The following is a 17,191-nucleotide window of genomic DNA, read 5'->3' on the forward strand; positions in this document are numbered from 1 at the left end:
GAACATTTTCATCCTTTCCCAAATGTTCAGGAAGATACAGTAAACACGTCGGCCCCTACCAGCGTTGTCCCATTGACTCCGCAAGTATCCACCCTCCAGTTTTTTAGCTGGAGTTCATTGCTGACCCTGACACCAGTCATCTTCTAGCCACTTTCGAAATTTCATTTATTTTAGCCAGTGTGAAGGAGCATTATACCTGTTAGTGATGTCTGCCTGGTATATACCGGGAACCGCGTGTAATGGAGTGACGTGGAACGCCACAGATAGCCTCAGTGGCATACTCTACGTGATCAGCGCACAGCTGTTCTATGTCGCTCGACGCGAAGTCGGTGCGCCCAAGCGTTTGCTCTACTAACTGACTATTTGTGAGTATGAAACTGTGGTATGCTATCATGGCGGAGGGTGGTAAATTTGAATTACTAGTTCCTGTACTTGGTATTTTGTGCATTATTTTGGAAGCCGTATCCAGTATTATGTGATGACAGTAACTAAGGTTTTCATCGAAATGTATTCCAAGATATTTCGAGGCCGCCTTTCTAGCTATGGAGGTATTTCCTAATTTAAATGTTGCATTTGTTTTAGGAAATTAACGGAAATTCTGCCCCTGGGTAGTCTGAATGCAATTTTTCTCGAATGCGCGTTCAGTGCCTTGAATAGTCCGCCACCTCTTTCGGTAGCACATGCGTTGTGGCAGGACTAGTTGATGTGGACTGTGTAAATGTTGTGAATTTTCAAAAAGTGCTCTAGGAAAGCGTCGACACTCCCTAAGTAGCTTTTGTTGTCTTAACAGACTAACAGACTTTTGAGAGTACCGTAATTCTGTAATAACAAACTTAATTTAATATCCATTGCTACAAATAACAATCATATTGGAACGTGGACGTCTCTGTAATGGGCTTTGACGAAGTTTGTTTTACTTTCGTGTGCAGTTTTTACCATAGCAAATGATTGGTACGAAGAGACGAGCTTTAATTCAATTTATTCATTCGACGGCCCAGGGCCTTGCTTCCTATGGGAATGAGTTGTAAATTCCAGTAATTCCTCAGAAGTTTGGATGCTGAATATGGTGATATCGTGTATTTTACAGAAGTAAGATGGCTAAGTCGAGGCCAGATGTTAAAAAGATTTTACAGCACAGTTGATGAAATCAAATTGTTCATTATATCAAAAAGCAAAATCTTCGCCAGACCTTGACGACGCTAGCTGGGTGGCAGATTCAGCATTTGTGGTAGTTTTGACTGCACGTTTAGATGACTCAAACAAGCATCTTCAAGGTAGAAACCTACTTATCGGTCATTGTTTCAAACAACAAATGCGTTCCAAATGAAACTAAAATTACAAGTATATTAGGTGCGCCCAAAAAATACTCGTCGTCTTTCATTGTGTCCCAGGTAAGCTGAAAGTTTGGACGCCCCTCGTCTACGCGTTATTGGTAGACTACACACACACACACACACACACACACACACACAATGTCGTTGACTTGCAGGTGCACTTCGCATTGCTGTAGCTACCGACTGTCGGTTGTTCCAAGTCAGACGGAGCATCAACAGTCCTTCGTAATGTTCCCTTGTCGGTGCGACGTGAGGTGGTTGAAAATAGTCTCTTTTTTATGGCCGCTTGAAAAGGCAACAGCGCCCATACAGTGCGCGCTCGGCGCTCGTTTGCATTCTCCATCTCATCTCTTCTCTCCCTGCCCCTTCCCCCTCCCACCACCTGCCCACCTTCTGTCTCAATCCTTCCATCTGTTCACAACTCAGTGCTGTCACGAGCCTCATCTTTTACGCCGCAACTGTTTGACAGCGCGTAAACTATTCTTCGAAGTGACTATGCTTTAGCTATGGAGGGAAGCAGTTCTGCATATTTTTATCCAAATTGGTAAGGTAAGGCCGAATTTTCGCTACATTTTTGTTACCTGTGTGAACAAGTTCAGCACCGAACTGCCGATCGTGTTGCACATAGCAGAAGTTCTCATGTGCCAACAACCCAAGCTATTTTAATTACGACAAAATTAGGCGCTAAAGGCGACCATATCGGGCTCCCAAAATTCCATCATCATTGTCTCGCAATGTGAAATTACAGAAAAATAAAGGCAATTAAATTTCTAACAGTACTTGTATTATTTATCGTTAACATTAACTGATTTGCTGTGTTAATTTTTTCGACATGTTGCATTCTTTGCGAGCACGTTGATTAGCCAGAGTCTGTCGGTTCGATGAGGAAGGAAGCAGATCCTGTCTTACAGTTACCGCCTACGCACAGACTTTACCACATACAACGAACGTCTTCTGTCTTCCATTGGATCGCTAAACTTTCACTTCATTTTGAGCATTATCTGTTCCGCTGTTAAACGTCGCTCAGGCTACTTCGTACTGTATTTTTACTTTTTATACAGAGCGAATTGGGCAGCGCTTAAGACTCTGAATCTAGGATGGTTAGCGAGTTTGCTTAGATATATTGTGTCAACAGAGTTCAGTGGAACGTTCTTAAAGGTACTTGTGTGACTACGAGGGTTTTGTTAGCGTTGTAAAACAAAATTAGAACCAAAAAACTCGCCTTGTTTCTCGACAGAGCTCCCATCCAAGTTGCAAGTCTGGTCCAGTGAGCTTCGCCATTGTGACTGTAGCAGAGTGGGTCGGTTCATAGATCTAGTGAGCGAGTCATTTTTGTGATCTAGCCTAGTTCACTTTTTCATTCAGGTGGGGTCTACAGTTTTTTGTAAAATCTTTATTCAAAGTGACTATGCTTTAGCGATGGGGGGAAGCAGTTCTGCATATTTTTATCCAAATTGGTAAGCATCAACAATTGCAGCTACATACATTCATTAGTGGCTATTACTATGGACGAGGTTAGTGTTTGGGCGTGTCCATGGCGCTGGGAAGGCCCAGATTACTTGAACTCGCTGCAGTCCCTATCGTGTTAGTAGATGTTAATTGGTGTCTACATTCTATTCTAAACTGTTAGTACCTAATAACTAATATGTAAGTGCTGTTGTCCGATGGATGTTGGTGACACACCTGCCTTCCTGATCCAGGAGCGTGGCGGATCTCGATCGTAACGGCGATCGGTCATTCCGCGCCCAGCGGTACTGGGCAGGTGTATCTCAGTCTTAATCGGTTCTTTTCATTCAACGACCATTATGGTCCCTTATAAACTCCCTCAAGTTCTTTGGTGATACCTCGTTTGTCAAGATGATGAGAATCTGAAAGATTTCGTCTCGTCTTAGCGAGGAAAAGGTATCCGGTTGCCACACTGTTGTGTAACAGACACTCATAGATAACGTGATCAGGTCTGTAGTTTACTGTTTGACGCAACTGGTTAACATTTTGTGTAAATTCGACACTAGATACATGCCATCAAATCATCGGTGGGCCGCATGGGGCCCGCTGATTGCGGTCTGTGCATCCAGTGGCGTAGCGCAAATCTGTCCTCACACGGGAAAAGGCAGTTGACATGGACGGGACATCCTACCTCGCAACAGAGTGCCGTCAGCACAAGGGACGAGCTGGTTAACCTGATCTCCGTCAGCGCTCTCCAGCTGTCGTAGTCGGCTTTATTTGGCTCGCAAACCACACAGTTTGTTCACGAAAAGGACGCGCGGAACATCTGCGTTAACTCTAATGGCGATTTTTGTAGAAGAGTGAAGAAAATTGCAAACAAGATTCAGGACTAGTCGATGGCTTGAAAAGCGAGAGTCAGAGAAACACTGCGTATTGTTGGCGTGCAACGATCTGGGATACAAACTGGTAGAAGGTATTTGTTAACTCGGTTCAATTTCCATCCAGTTTTTAGTTTGCCTAATATCGTGTAGGGCCCCGCGAGCACGCAGAAGTGCCGCAATACGATGTAGCATGGACTCTACTTATGTCTGAAGTAGCGCTGGAGAGAAATGACACCTTGAAAGTATTGGGGCAAGACGGTTTGTACCCCAAAGTACCGTTATCCAAGATGGCGGCGATGTCATCCAAAATGGCGGCCATGACGTCATATGGTGACATCATCCAAGATGGCGGATTTTGGCGTGAAGTTTGAATTTTGGTGGGAAGATAGGTCAATTGGACTACCTCCACTAACCTAACCCCTGCCCCCCTCCCCTCCCCCAGGAAATGGCAGTAAGTTCAAATTCCATCAGGAAAATGCAGCATACCTAAGAAAATCGCCGTAAAATAGGTCACTTGGACTACCTCTACCAACCTAAGAAAATGGCGGGAAAGAAAGGGCGCTTGGACTACCTCCACTAACCTAAGTCACCCGACGACCATCTCCTCCTATGAACTGGCAGGAAGTTTGAATTTTGTCTGGAACATAGGTCAATTCGTGTATCTCTATTAACTTAAGAAAATGGCACAAAAGAAAAGGTGCTTGGGCTACCTCCACTAACCTAAGTCACCCAACCGCCACCTCATCTTAGGAAATAGCATGAGGGAGGACTCGACCTTTGCTGGACATAAGTCTTTTTACATGCACCAGTCTTTATTTATACAATTTGATGCAGTACAGCCATACAGTGTGTTCACCACAAGGTTCGGACTCTAACTGACCTAGTACACAGTACCATTACCAGAGGGCGCTCTCACCCTTGACGTAATCCAAGATGGCGGTCTTGACCTAAGCTGATGACACAACTGCCATTATGCAAGATGCCAGAAAAGAGTGTGCTCACCACGAGGTCTGGGTCTAGTACACAGTACCACCACCAGAGAGCACTGTCGTCCGTTCCGTGACATAATCCAACATGATGGGCCGGGGTGGGGGAAATGGTGGGAAAAGGACTCTGCCTGTGCTGGACATAAGTCTTTATTTTGCAGGCAGTGTCTCCACCATGAGATCTAGAGTCCAACTGACCTAGTACACAGTACCGCCACCAGAGTTTGCTGTCATCCCTCCTGTGATGTAATCCAAGATGGTGGTCTGGAGGGAGAAAATTGCGCGAAAATGGCTCAGCCTGTGCTAGGCTGCTGGAGAGAGTAAGGAAGGAGTGTAATTTATTTATTTTGTAACAATTTATTTAGGGATGGATTTTGAAAGATAGTATATTTATCATACTGATATGCTCTGACATGCTTGGGGTCATGCCAAACAGCCCACAGACCTGTTAACTACTCCAAAATAACGCGCTGCAGACACACAAACAACTCCTAAATTACCAAAATAATTTCAGTACAGCCATGCAAACTCCTCCTAAATAATGCAGTACACTGATGTGTAGACACGCTCAGTACTCATAAACTGTCCAAATAACGCAAAGCGCAGCCTACAGACCTGCTCGCAAAATAATGCAACAGACATGCGCAGGCACTGCCCACCGCCCCCTGACTGCTGAGTCACACAGATGGCTTCCGCACACGCTTCCAGAAGTAAAGATGCACCAACAGCTATCAAGCAATGCACAGGAGTGCGCAAGCATGAGGCAGCAACATCCCTCCTCAGAAATTCCTCTCGAAATACGTGATCACCTTGACACCATTGCTGATGCTACTGGATCAGGGCAAAGACCTATTTGCGGTGTGCAGAAGATCCAAGAGCGCATGCCCATCGACCCCACTGTGAGCCACCACTGGACAAAAGCAGCGTGAGCGATCGCAGTCATGCCGTTGCCGTTGGCATGTGAAAGGTCTTCGAATGTTATACTGACATCGCAGGTCTATCTAAATAACTGCCAAGCCTTCCTCTGGACTGTATGCGTGTGCGCTCACCGCTGCTGACGTCATCCCCTCTCTACTTGCAGTTTAGTGAAGGCCTATTTGCAGAATGACTCACCCACACAGACACTATAGAAAACTGTTCCACCACTCGCGAAATGTGAGTGAGGCGCATACTGATGTCACAGATCATCCAATAGAAATCAGTTCGACTGCCCGCGACAGGACATATGTCGCGTGTGGCTCACGAATCCCTGTGCATAGCTACATACCATCGCAAGTGTATCTAGCAACATAATGTTATAATGAAACCACATCACTATCGAAAATAAGAACCAAGTCGAACTCTCGGAAATTGGTGCCACAGAAATACTTTACGTCTTCTTTCTTGATGTCTCAGCTTGTCTGCATGGAAATTCTTGTCCTAACAGAACCTGTTTAGGGTATAGCGTATAATAACGTCAAATGCATTCTTCCTCGTGGTCCTAATGTGGCACACCATCATCCACATGTTACCCTACCTCCTCTCAACATACGCAAAAGTTCTCACCGCTATGTAGACTCTCCTATATCCCAGAACAAAGGATGTGAATGAATTGAGCATTATGATAGGCTCTTATCGATAGCTCTTATCGAACTCACCCTTTGAATTACTGATGCCGCCAGTGTTGAAGCACCGTCCGCTTTTTCTTTCTTTCTGTAAACGGGACTTTCAGAGGCAAAAAACTATTTTACACAGATCGCCATATTGCATCGACAATTAAATCCTGCAAATTGCCACTACGTATTGTCAAATGCGGAAAGACTCTTACTCAGTTACACTGCTCTCCCACTGAGGACAGGAGCTTGAATATTACAGCGTGAAATCAATCTCCAACCCAGCAATATATGACCGCCTACCATCTCGATGCAGTAAACGTACAATTTGTATCCTGCACTATACAAAATCATCCCTTTTACATCACTCGTACATCTACTGTGAAGACAGACAGTGCCGTTTATACCCCTCACAGCACTAGATATTTCCCTGCGATGTTGGTGGCCATCCGCACCCGATAGGTGACCAGAACACCCTCAGCGGACTGAAATCACTTTCAGAACTGTTCTACAAATTGGGGCTCACTTCCCCTTTGTGCAAATGCGTTACTATTACCTGATTGCTTGCTTGCTTTTCTACAAACATCTCCCGACTCTGGGATTACAAGAACAGATGTATTTTCACACTATTTGCGATAATATACCATTTTCGCAGTACTTCTCGATATCAAGCACACGGCAGCATCCTACCGATCCCTCGCGCAATGTAATTCTCAAGATATAGACTGGATATTATTTCTCTACAAACCCCAAGCTTTAGCAAGGTGGAGCATGCTCTAGTCCACTGGGTAACTAGAAACTTATCCCATGTGTGAGGACCTTTACGTGAGAAAAACTCTACAAAAGAAAAATAGAGGAAATTGATGTTTCCTGTTGCTTATACTGATGTAGGTAATGTAACAGATTCCTAATCATCCCTATAATTTACAAAGTCAAGTAACATGTTTCTCATGTCTAGAGGACCAGCAAACGTGTCTTTCACTTGCTAGATGCACACAGCACAATCCATGTTCCCTCAATTACGTAAAGGAGCGAAATGTGCAAAAGCAATGAACCAAATAATTTACATGGGTGGGAATAATGGTCCAGTGCAAACACACATCCATATTGAATCTTCTCAAATTTCCACGCGATCATGAAAGCCATGCAACACATACTAAGTATCAGTTGGCTATTCTGCTGTCTAGAGGACAACAAAGCTAACTCTGCTACATTCCTACGAGCCAACATGCCTCTTCATTCAGACAGATCTACCGTTAACGGGAAACATGAATCAGGCTCACCACAGACCACGCATAGGAAGAATCGTCCTAGAAAACTAGTCACGTATATGTTTTGTCATTGTGCTTACAATTAAATACTATGATCACGGTCTCAGTTGAACGACATTCGACAATGAGCAAAGTATCAGAAATACACCTTGCTGACGCATGTGTCTTGGGAAATAGAAATATCTGTACCATTCTTATGACTTGACATACTCCTCCCTCTGCTATCACACAGTTCCACAGTCATCTGCTTTGCACGTGTTGGAACACAAACATGTACTTCGTAAGACTGATGCTCAAGGTGAACTGGTGTCAAGTATGAAAGGGATGTCACCGCCTCATACTTGTGGGCACCTGTGCGTGGTTTGACAGCTGCTGGTGCATTTTAACTTTTGGGTGCGTGTGCGGAAGCCTTCTGTGTGGCTCAGCAGACGGGGCGGTGGGCGGTGCCTGTGTGTGTCTGTGGCATTATTTTGCGAGCAAGTCTGTAGGGTGTGCTATGCATTATTTGGACAGTTTACGAGTACTGAGCGTGTCTACACATCAGTTTACTGCTTTATTTAGGAGTAGTTTGTGTGTCTGTACTGAAATTATTTTGGTACTTTAGGAGTTGTTTGCGTGTCTGCAGAGCATTATTTAGGAGTAGTTTACAGGTCTGTGGGCTGTGTGGTGTGATCCCAAGCATGTCAGAGTGTGTGTTTTGTATCAGTATGATAAATACACTATCTTTCAAAATCCATCCCTAAATAAATTTTTCCGAAATAAATAAAGTACACTCCTTCTTTACTCTCTCCAGCAGCCCAGCACAGGTTGAGTCATTTTCGCGCCATTTTTTCCCCTCCAGACCACCATCTTTGATTACATCACAGGAGTGATGACAGTACCCTCTGGTGGTGGTACTGCGTACTAGGTCAGTTGGACTCTAGATCTCATGGTGGAGACACTGCCTGCAAAATAAAGACTTGTGTCCAGCACAGATTGAGTCCTCCCCCCACGCCATTTCCTAGGATGAGGTGGCGGTTGGGTGACTTAGGTTAGTGGAGGTAGCCCAAGTGTCCTTTAATCGTGCCATTTTCTTAGGTTAGTAGACATAAGCGAATTGACCTGTCTTCCAGACAACATTCAAAATTACCACCAGTCCATGGGAGGAGGTAGCGGTCGGGTGATTTAGGTTAGTGGAGGTAGTCAAAGTGCACTTTCTTTCCCACCGATTTCTTAGGTTGGTAGAGGTAGCCTAAGTGACCTATTTTCCCACCATTTTCTTAGGTGTGTTGCATTGTCCTGATGGAATTTGAACTTCCTACCTTTTTCTGGGGGAGGGTAGGGGGTGGCAAAATCCGCATCTTGGATGACGTCACCGCCGCCATCTTGGATAACGGTCCTTGGGGGTAGAAACTGCCTTGCCCCAATACTACTCCTGCAGGGCTGTCCATAAATCCATAAGAATACGAGGGGGTGAAGATCTCTTCTGATCAGCATGCTGCAGGGCATCCCAGATATGCTCAATAATGTTCATATGTGGGGAGTTTGGTGGCCAGTGGAAGTGTTTAAACTCAGAAGAGTGTTGCTGGAGCCACTCTGTAGCAATTCTGGACGTGTTGGGTGTCGCATAGTCCTGATGGAATTGTGCAAGTCCGTCGGATTGCACAATGGAGATGAATGGATGCAGGTGATCAGACAGGATACTTACATGTGTGTCACCTGTCAGAGTCGTGTCTAGACATACCAGGGGTACTCCAACTGCCAACTGCACATGCCCCATACCATTGCAGACCATCCAACAGCTTCAGCAGGCCCCTGCTGACATGCAGAGTCCATGGATTCGTGAGGTGGCCTTCATACCCGTACACGTCCATCTGCTTGACACAATTTGAAACGAGACTCGTCCGACCAGGCAACAAGTTTCCAGTCGTCAACAGTCCAATGTCGGTGTTCACAGGCCCAGACGAGGCGTAATGCTTTGTGTCGTGCAGTCGTCGAGGCTACACGAGTTTGCCTTCAGCTCCGAAAGCCCATATCGATCATGTTTCATTGAATGGTTGACATGCTGTCCCAGCATTGAAGTCTGCGTAAATCTGCAGAAGGGTTTCACTTCTGTGTCGTTGAACGAATCTCTTCAGTCGTCGTTGGTCCCGTTCTTGCAAGATCTTTTTCCGGCCGCAGCGATGTCAGAAGTTTAATGCTTTACCGGATTCTTGATATTCACGGTACACTCGTAAAATGGTCGTACGGGAAAAACCCCACTTCATCGCTACTTCGGATGTGCTGTGTCTCATCGCTCGTGTGTGGACTATAAAACCACGTTCAAACACACTTAAATCTTGATAACCTGCAACTGTAGCAGCAGTAACCGATCTAACAACTGTGCCAGACACTTGTCTTATATCGGAGTTGCCGATTGCAGCGCCGTATTCTGCCTGTTTACATATATTTGTATTTGGATACACATGCCTATATCAGTTTCTTTGGCGCTTCAGTGTAGTTGAAGTGTAGTGTCACTAGGCACATGCATCATATCCAAGTTCTCGATGTTGCATTGATTACCAACACTCTGAAATAACGTATTTCATCACGTGGGCTTCAAGATACAGATTTGTTTCATAATTTCATTCGAATGCAACTGGAGATTTTTTCGAAGCTACTCACCGTTATTGAAAAAGGTATTTATCGGCAAGAAACAAACGTTATCCAGTCCATAAAGCCAGAGATTGGGGGTAGAAACTGCCTTGCCCCAATACTACTCCTGCAGGGCTGTCCATAAATCCATAAGAATACGAGGGGGTGAAGATCTCTTCTGATCAGCATGCTGCAAGGTTTTGAAGTGGTAACAGCGTCCAATCTCTGGCTTTATGGACTGGATAACGTTTGTTTCTTGCCGATAAATACCTTTTTCAATAACGGTGAGTAGCTTCGAAAAAATCTCCAGTTGCATTCGAATGAAATATCACTTTCAGTTATTTATTGCACAAGAACTACACATTGTACAGATGTCATACTACATATTGCGTTTTGAAGAGAAACTCTGAAAGTTTTACAAACATACTATATGCGAACCATGAGTGACGCGGCAGACGTCAATACGGTAATGTCTCTCGTACGCGCTCCACATTCACTTCACTCACACTGGGACGTCTGCTTCTCTTTGTCAGGCACAAGCAACCCGTCGTAACGAATTTGCTGTGCCAGTGGTAAATGCCCTTCCTTGTTGGTGGCTTCTTAACCGCACTTGGATCTAATCATCCGTTGAATAGCTGTAGCACACTTGTTTTTGTCGAACTCCAACACACAGAAAGCTCGCTCCGCACCTGAACTCGCCATGTTTGCGACTAGCGCTATCGGCAAATTACCAAACTACGCTGTGGCGGTGTGCACGAAAAAAACTTTCAGGGTTTCTCTTCAAAATGACTTATGTATGATATCTGTACAATGTTTGGTTCTTGTGGAATAAATAATTGAAAGTGTTCCCGTACTTTATGTACACCCTGTGTTTTATAGCAAGTTACATAATAGCAGAAACTTTCAGTGTGTAACTTGTGTTACCTTTCAGATTTAGATTGCCAGTTAATTACTTCTGGCCACTGGGGAAAAATTCCAGTCGTTGGCCTTTGCAACAAGAATTGAACAAAATACATTATTACAAATAAATAACATAGACTTTTGAAGTGGTAAATGATATTAAATGAATAAGGAAGACCCAGAATCTTTTAGAAAACAAAAGGTGAGATAAAAATATTGAGAAAAAAATGGTCGCGAACCTGCTAGCTTTCCCTTCACTACTCAGAGCTCACAACGGTGTCAACTGTCGAAGGACTGTATCTACAATTATTTGATATTATTATGAAAATTGTACCAAAGAGCGCTTTTGGTAAATCATTGTGCCGTAGTATTGAAACGGTGTACTTTCGTATTACACAAGTTATATCAAGGAAAACATCAACTGTAGCCGGCCGCGGTGGTCTACCGGTTCTAGGCGCTCAGTCCGGAACCGCGCGACTGCTACGGTCGCTGGTTCGAATCCTGCCTCGGGCATGTATGTGTGTGATGTCCTTAGGTTACTTACGTTTAAGTAGTTCTAAGTTCTAGGGGGCTGATGACCACAGATGTTAAGTCCCATAGTGGTCAGAGCCATTGGAACATCAACTGTAGTAAGCATTTACCTACAGATATATAGTTTCCTATGATTTTATTACAACGGAACGTAGCTAAAACGGCGCTTTTTGGAGAGATCCCGTTTGCTGATGCTTTGAAACAGCTTATATTCATAACAGGTACTCTACAAGAAAGAAAACCCACCACATACGATGTTTAACGCCATACCACAGTCTAACGTATACATTCACGACACACACTGCTGTGAAAAACTATTCTACAGACCAATATAAACAATTATGATTTCACAAGATCTCGCCAAACTCAACAGTATAACTTCCTGGCCGTTAGGCGCGCTGCAATCGCAGTGGGTAACAAGAAAGAGACGGAGTGTCGCGACTGGCTATTCCATATGGCGACTTCTATGTTCTGCGTGTGACAAAACGATGTCGCATCTCAATGCCCACGTTCCTCTCCACGAGGCAAATATCTCTGACATGCCAGATTCTTCACTCCGCATTGTATTGGAACGTCGAATTCCACGCTGTGTCACCAGCTCCTTGTACATTTTCGCTTATCACAAGAGGACGGCGAAAGAATCACGCCATCTAGCTATAAAATGAATGAATAAATATCATGTGGCACCCAGCCTGGTAGAAGCATTTGGATTTGATGTCAGTTGGGTGACTTTCGTGTCCGTTCCACCCCCTTTCCTCATTTGGCCTCAGTGGCAACTAGTAGACCACAAAGACGGCCAACAGCGTTGTCTTTTGACAAAATTTCCCTCCCCCTCCTCTTATGTAATAGAAATTTCCTAGAGTTACTCATTTTGGCCTCCTATATCAATAAAACTTTATTACAGAATATACTGGCGCTCTCCCCTTGGTAGATGGATATGGCTACGATTATTTGTCTCTGGCAGAAGACATGAACGCTGCGATGCCAGCTGCCGCGGAAAACAAGTGCTTCCCAAGTCCTGGGACGGAAGAGCTTTCATTTATCGCCTTGCGGAAGAAATGATATGTTACATCCTGCTTGCAGTATCACATACAGCTATGCGTTTGCTTCTGTTTTTGTTACATCATCAGACGTTAGACAAGCATATCATTTTCCAAACACGGGAAAATAGTGCTTCTGGGTGATTCAGCTGCATTTTTGTCTAGATTATGATAATGTATACATTTTGAAATTTATTTCCGAAATTTGGCTAAACTGTAATAGGTATAGATGAACTACTTAAAGCGACAAACGAAAATTTGTGCCGGACCGGGACTCTCATAATGCGGATTCCCTAATTATCGCGAATGGTCGCCATATGACTTAGGCTATCCAAGCATGCTCCCCGGACCGACCCAACTTCCACATTTCACGCAGCTATTTATTTCTTCTCATAGACAGGTAGTACATCTGTACCTATTAAAATTAACAAGGGGACAGCACGTACTCGTCATCACTGATTTCGTCCAAATTTATAGTATATCCAAGGCTTGGCCAGAAAAGAAAGTGACAGAATTTGGTGCTCAGATGACCAACCGTTTCAGAAGAAATATTATTTTTTAGCGCGGACCGGGCGAGGTATGAGCCATTTATGTTCGTGTAGTTTCCAGGTAGAGGTTGACGCAGCAGATAGAGTACAGAACGGTAATCCAAAGGTCATGGAATCAGTCCATGTTTGGAAACTTTTATTTTCAGTCTATTGTATTTGATGTGATGCGTGATAACGCTCATGTATTTTATTTGGTGAAACAGTATGTGCAGGAGAACAAATTTCTTCTCAACTGACTCTTGGGGCAGACAAATCCCTAACTGTGTACGATGAAATTTTCGAGATGGTGGAGGACTGACATAGTGAAGTGTTAAAGTGATTCCCCCCAAATGCACACCGCTAGTGCAACTCTGCCATGTCTATTTTTATCTTCAGCTAATGAGTTTCATCAAAAAGCTTCAAAACTGCGCTTATTTCGTCGAGAGAGAAAAAGAAATCTCGTCCCGAAAATACGTCACAAGATGTTCTCGCCAATATTTGGCGAAATGATGCGTTACGCTTGGCTTGGCCCCAAATTGTACGATGAGAGAGAACCTTTTATAAATGTAAATCAAGGTCGTTTTTGTGAGCATGATCCAAGAAAATTACTACGATAAATGTTACACGTGTAAATCACCAGCAGTGAAAAAAAAAACATCTAATTTTATATGCGACGTTCCATGTACGTGTTACAATACTTTCCTCAAAATTTATTTACAATTCCAAATTGTCTTTTGTATTTCCTTTCCATTCCTTTTTAAAAATGTTAATAAATACTATATATATTGAGCACTATTTCGGTTTATGCGTTGTAACTAACGTAAAACTGGATTTTTTTTAGCAAGGTTTCAGCAAATAGACTCGATCCCATAACCATCGGAATACTAGTGCAACACCTCAACTTAATCGACATTTCGTCATCGAGATCCCGAGTAAAATGTATATTTTATATAATGTAATATGTAGATAAACGAAACATGCCAAGGTTTCTGTCACATATCCATGCACACAGGTTTTTAATTAAAAACTACGTAATGAAACTTTTTTCAATTGTTACTCTCATGCAGCTTCTTAAATTTAGCATCGATCAGGAGTAAAGGGTGTAAATAAAACGTCAAAGTAAGGTTGCCTGTATTTCCCTAAGTAGTAATGGAAGGAAACAGGTAAATGTGTACCAGTAAATTACCTTCATCAAGTTTCATTATATATATAATATGTAAATAATTTTATTGCGAACACGACTGTGTAGGATTGCCTTAGGAAAAGTAGGCAAATTTTAGGGTTGTCGTGATTTTTCTTTCTACACCCGTGACGCCGTAGCCGTCCAGTTCGGAAACAACAGTTCCTTCATAGTGTTATTAAAACGATTAAAAATGTCTCAATCGATTTAATGATAGTATCGATATGAATGATTAATTTAATATTTATACTAGTCAAGCAATATTTTCGAATGTTAATGATGTTTGCTTATAAGTTAGTGGGAGAGCAATAAAGGTTAACTTTTTAAATCAGTTTTGTTAGGGGAAGATTGAGAAACCGATCTCACGAAACAAAATTCTTAAATTCGAACCACAGAGCATCTTCAAAGTTCCGGCGAATAAAGATAAGCTAGCTGAAAAAAAAAAAAATGGAACGGTAGATCTGTTACTGCTATTCGCAGTTAGCAGTTAGCCTTGGGGAAAAAAGTAGAACACTGGCATATCCACTAGCATCAAAACCGTCTGCTTTTTCTTGATGTACTGGTGAGATGTTAAAAGCAGACTAGTCCACGTTAGCCAAGACTCTGACATCTTAAGTCCACATGGTGCAACAACATAAGTCGACGTCGAAATAGTAGGTGAATTTTACTTCTTACAGCAGATCAGATTGGTTCTGATCAAAACTTCGTTCAAGTAATCTTGGAGAGAGATACTTATTTTGTTCGATAGATATTTAACGTCTTCAATCAACGACAAAAGCGCACTGTCGATATTCCACATAGAATTACAGCACCTTTACAACCTAGACCTACCGATTCTTTCGGTAAGTTTAAGGGAATCATCTACCCCCATGAACCATGGACCTTGCCGTTGGTGGGGAGGCTTGCGTGCCTCAGCGATACAGATGACCGTACCGTAGGTGCAACCACAACGAAGGGGTATCTGTTGAGAGGCCAGAAAAACGTGTGGTTCCTGAAGAGGGGCAGCAGCCTTTTCAGTAGTTGCAGGGGCAACAGTCTGGATGATTGACTGATCTGGCCTTGCAACACTAACCAAAACGGCCTTGCTGTGCTGGTACTGCGAACGGCTGAAAGCAAGGGGAAACTACAAACGTAATTTTTCCCGAGGCCGTGCAGCTTTACTGTATGGTTAAATGATGATGGCGTCCTCTTGGGTAAAATATTCCGGAGGTAAAATAGTTCCCCATTCGGGTCTCCGGGCGGGGACTACTCAAGAGGACGTCGTTATCAGGAGAAAGAAAGCTGGCGTTCTACGGATCGGAGCGTGGAATGTCAGATCCCTTAATCGGGCAGGTTAGAAAATTTAAAAAGGGAAATGGATAGGTTAAAGTTAGATATAGTGGGAATTAGTGAAGTTCGGTGGCAGGAGGAACAAGACTTCTGGTCAGGTGAATACAGGGTTATAAATACAAAATCATACAGGGGTAATGCAGGAGAAGGTTTAATAATGAATCAAAAAATAGGACTGCGGGTAAGCTACTATCAACAGCATAGTGAATGCATTATTGTGGCCAAGATAGACACGAAGCCCACGCCTACTACAGTAGTACAAGTTTATATGCCAACTAGCTCTGCAGATGATTAAGAAATTGATGAAATGTATGATGAGATAAAAGAAATTATTCAGGTAGTGAAGGGAGCCGAAAATCTAAGTCATAAGTGACTGGAATTCGAGAGTAGGAAAAGGGAGAGAAGGAAACATAATGGATGAATATGGATTGGGGGAGAGAAATGAAAGAGGAAGCCGTCTGGTAGAATTTAGCACAGAGCATAACTTAATCATAGCTAACACTTCGTTCAAGAATCATAAAAGAAGGTTGTATACATGGAAGAATCCTGGATCTACTACAAGGTATCAGATTATATAATGGTAAGACAGGGATTTAGGAACCAGGTTTTAAATTGTAAGACATTTCCAGGGGCAGGTGTGGACTCTGACCACAATCTATTGTTTATGAACTGTAGATTAAAACTGAAGAAACTGGAAAAAGGTGGGAATTTAAGGAGATGGGACCTGGATAAACTGAAAGAACCAGAGGTTGTAGAGAGTTTCAGGGAGAGCATAAGGAAACAATTGACAGGAATGGGGGAAAGAAATACAGTAGAAGAAGAATGGGTAGCTCTGAGGGATGAAGTAGTGAAGGCAGCAGAGGATCAAGTAGGTAAAAAGACGAGGGCTAGTAGAAATCCTTGGGTAACAGAAGAAATATTGAATTTAATTGATGATGGAAGGAGAAAATATAAAAACGCAGTAAATGAAGCAGGCAAAAGGGAATACAAACGTCTCAAAAATGAGATCGACAGGAAGTGCAAAATGGCTAAGCAGGGATGGCTAGAGGACAAATGTAAGGGTGTAGAGGCTTATCTCACTAGGGGTAAGATAGATACTGCCTACAGGAAAATTAAAGAGACCTTTGGAGAAAAGAGAGCCACTTGTATGAATGTCAGGAGCTCAGATGGAAACCCAGTTCTAAGCAAAGAAGGGAAAGCAGAAAGGTGGAAGGAGTATATAGAGGGTCTATACAAGGGCGATGTACTTGAGAACAATATTATGGAAATAGAAAAGGATATAGATGAAGATGAAATGGGAGATAAGATACTGCGTGAAGAGTTTGACAGAGCACTGAAAGACCTGAGTCGAAACAAGGCGCCTGGAGTAGACAACATTCCATTAGAACTACTGACGGCCTTGGGAGAGCCAGTCCTGACAAAACTCTGCCATCTGGTGAGCACGATGTATGAGACAGGTGAAATACCCTCAGACTTCAAGAAGATTATAATAATTCGAATCCCAAAGAAAGCATATGTTGACAGATGTGAAAATTACCGAACTATCTGTTTAATAAGTCAC

At 43.1% G+C, this 17,191-nt stretch overlaps 1 protein-coding gene across 4 annotated transcripts in view; it reads left to right on the forward strand.

The window, feature by feature from the left end:
- Positions 1-17,191, forward strand: part of LOC126161523 (zinc transporter 2) — a 145,821-nt gene that overhangs the window by 35,066 nt on the left and 93,564 nt on the right. Inside the window, exon 1 of one of the 4 annotated variants that reach the window (XM_049917438.1) lies at positions 1,767-1,883. The exons of 2 other annotated variants lie outside the window; for them this stretch is intronic. Coding sequence is in view for 1 of the 2 variants with exons in the window: in XM_049917435.1 (XP_049773392.1) it covers positions 1,841-1,878 (38 nt within the window). In the remaining variant the exon portion in view is untranslated. Of the gene's footprint in view, positions 1-1,766; positions 1,884-17,191 lie in introns of those variants that run through there. One more of the 4 variants, XM_049917435.1, reaches the window with a different exon arrangement.

Source organism: Schistocerca cancellata, chromosome 2 (assembly GCF_023864275.1).
Source record: "Schistocerca cancellata isolate TAMUIC-IGC-003103 chromosome 2, iqSchCanc2.1, whole genome shotgun sequence".
Lineage (NCBI taxonomy): Eukaryota > Metazoa > Arthropoda > Insecta > Orthoptera > Acrididae > Schistocerca > Schistocerca cancellata.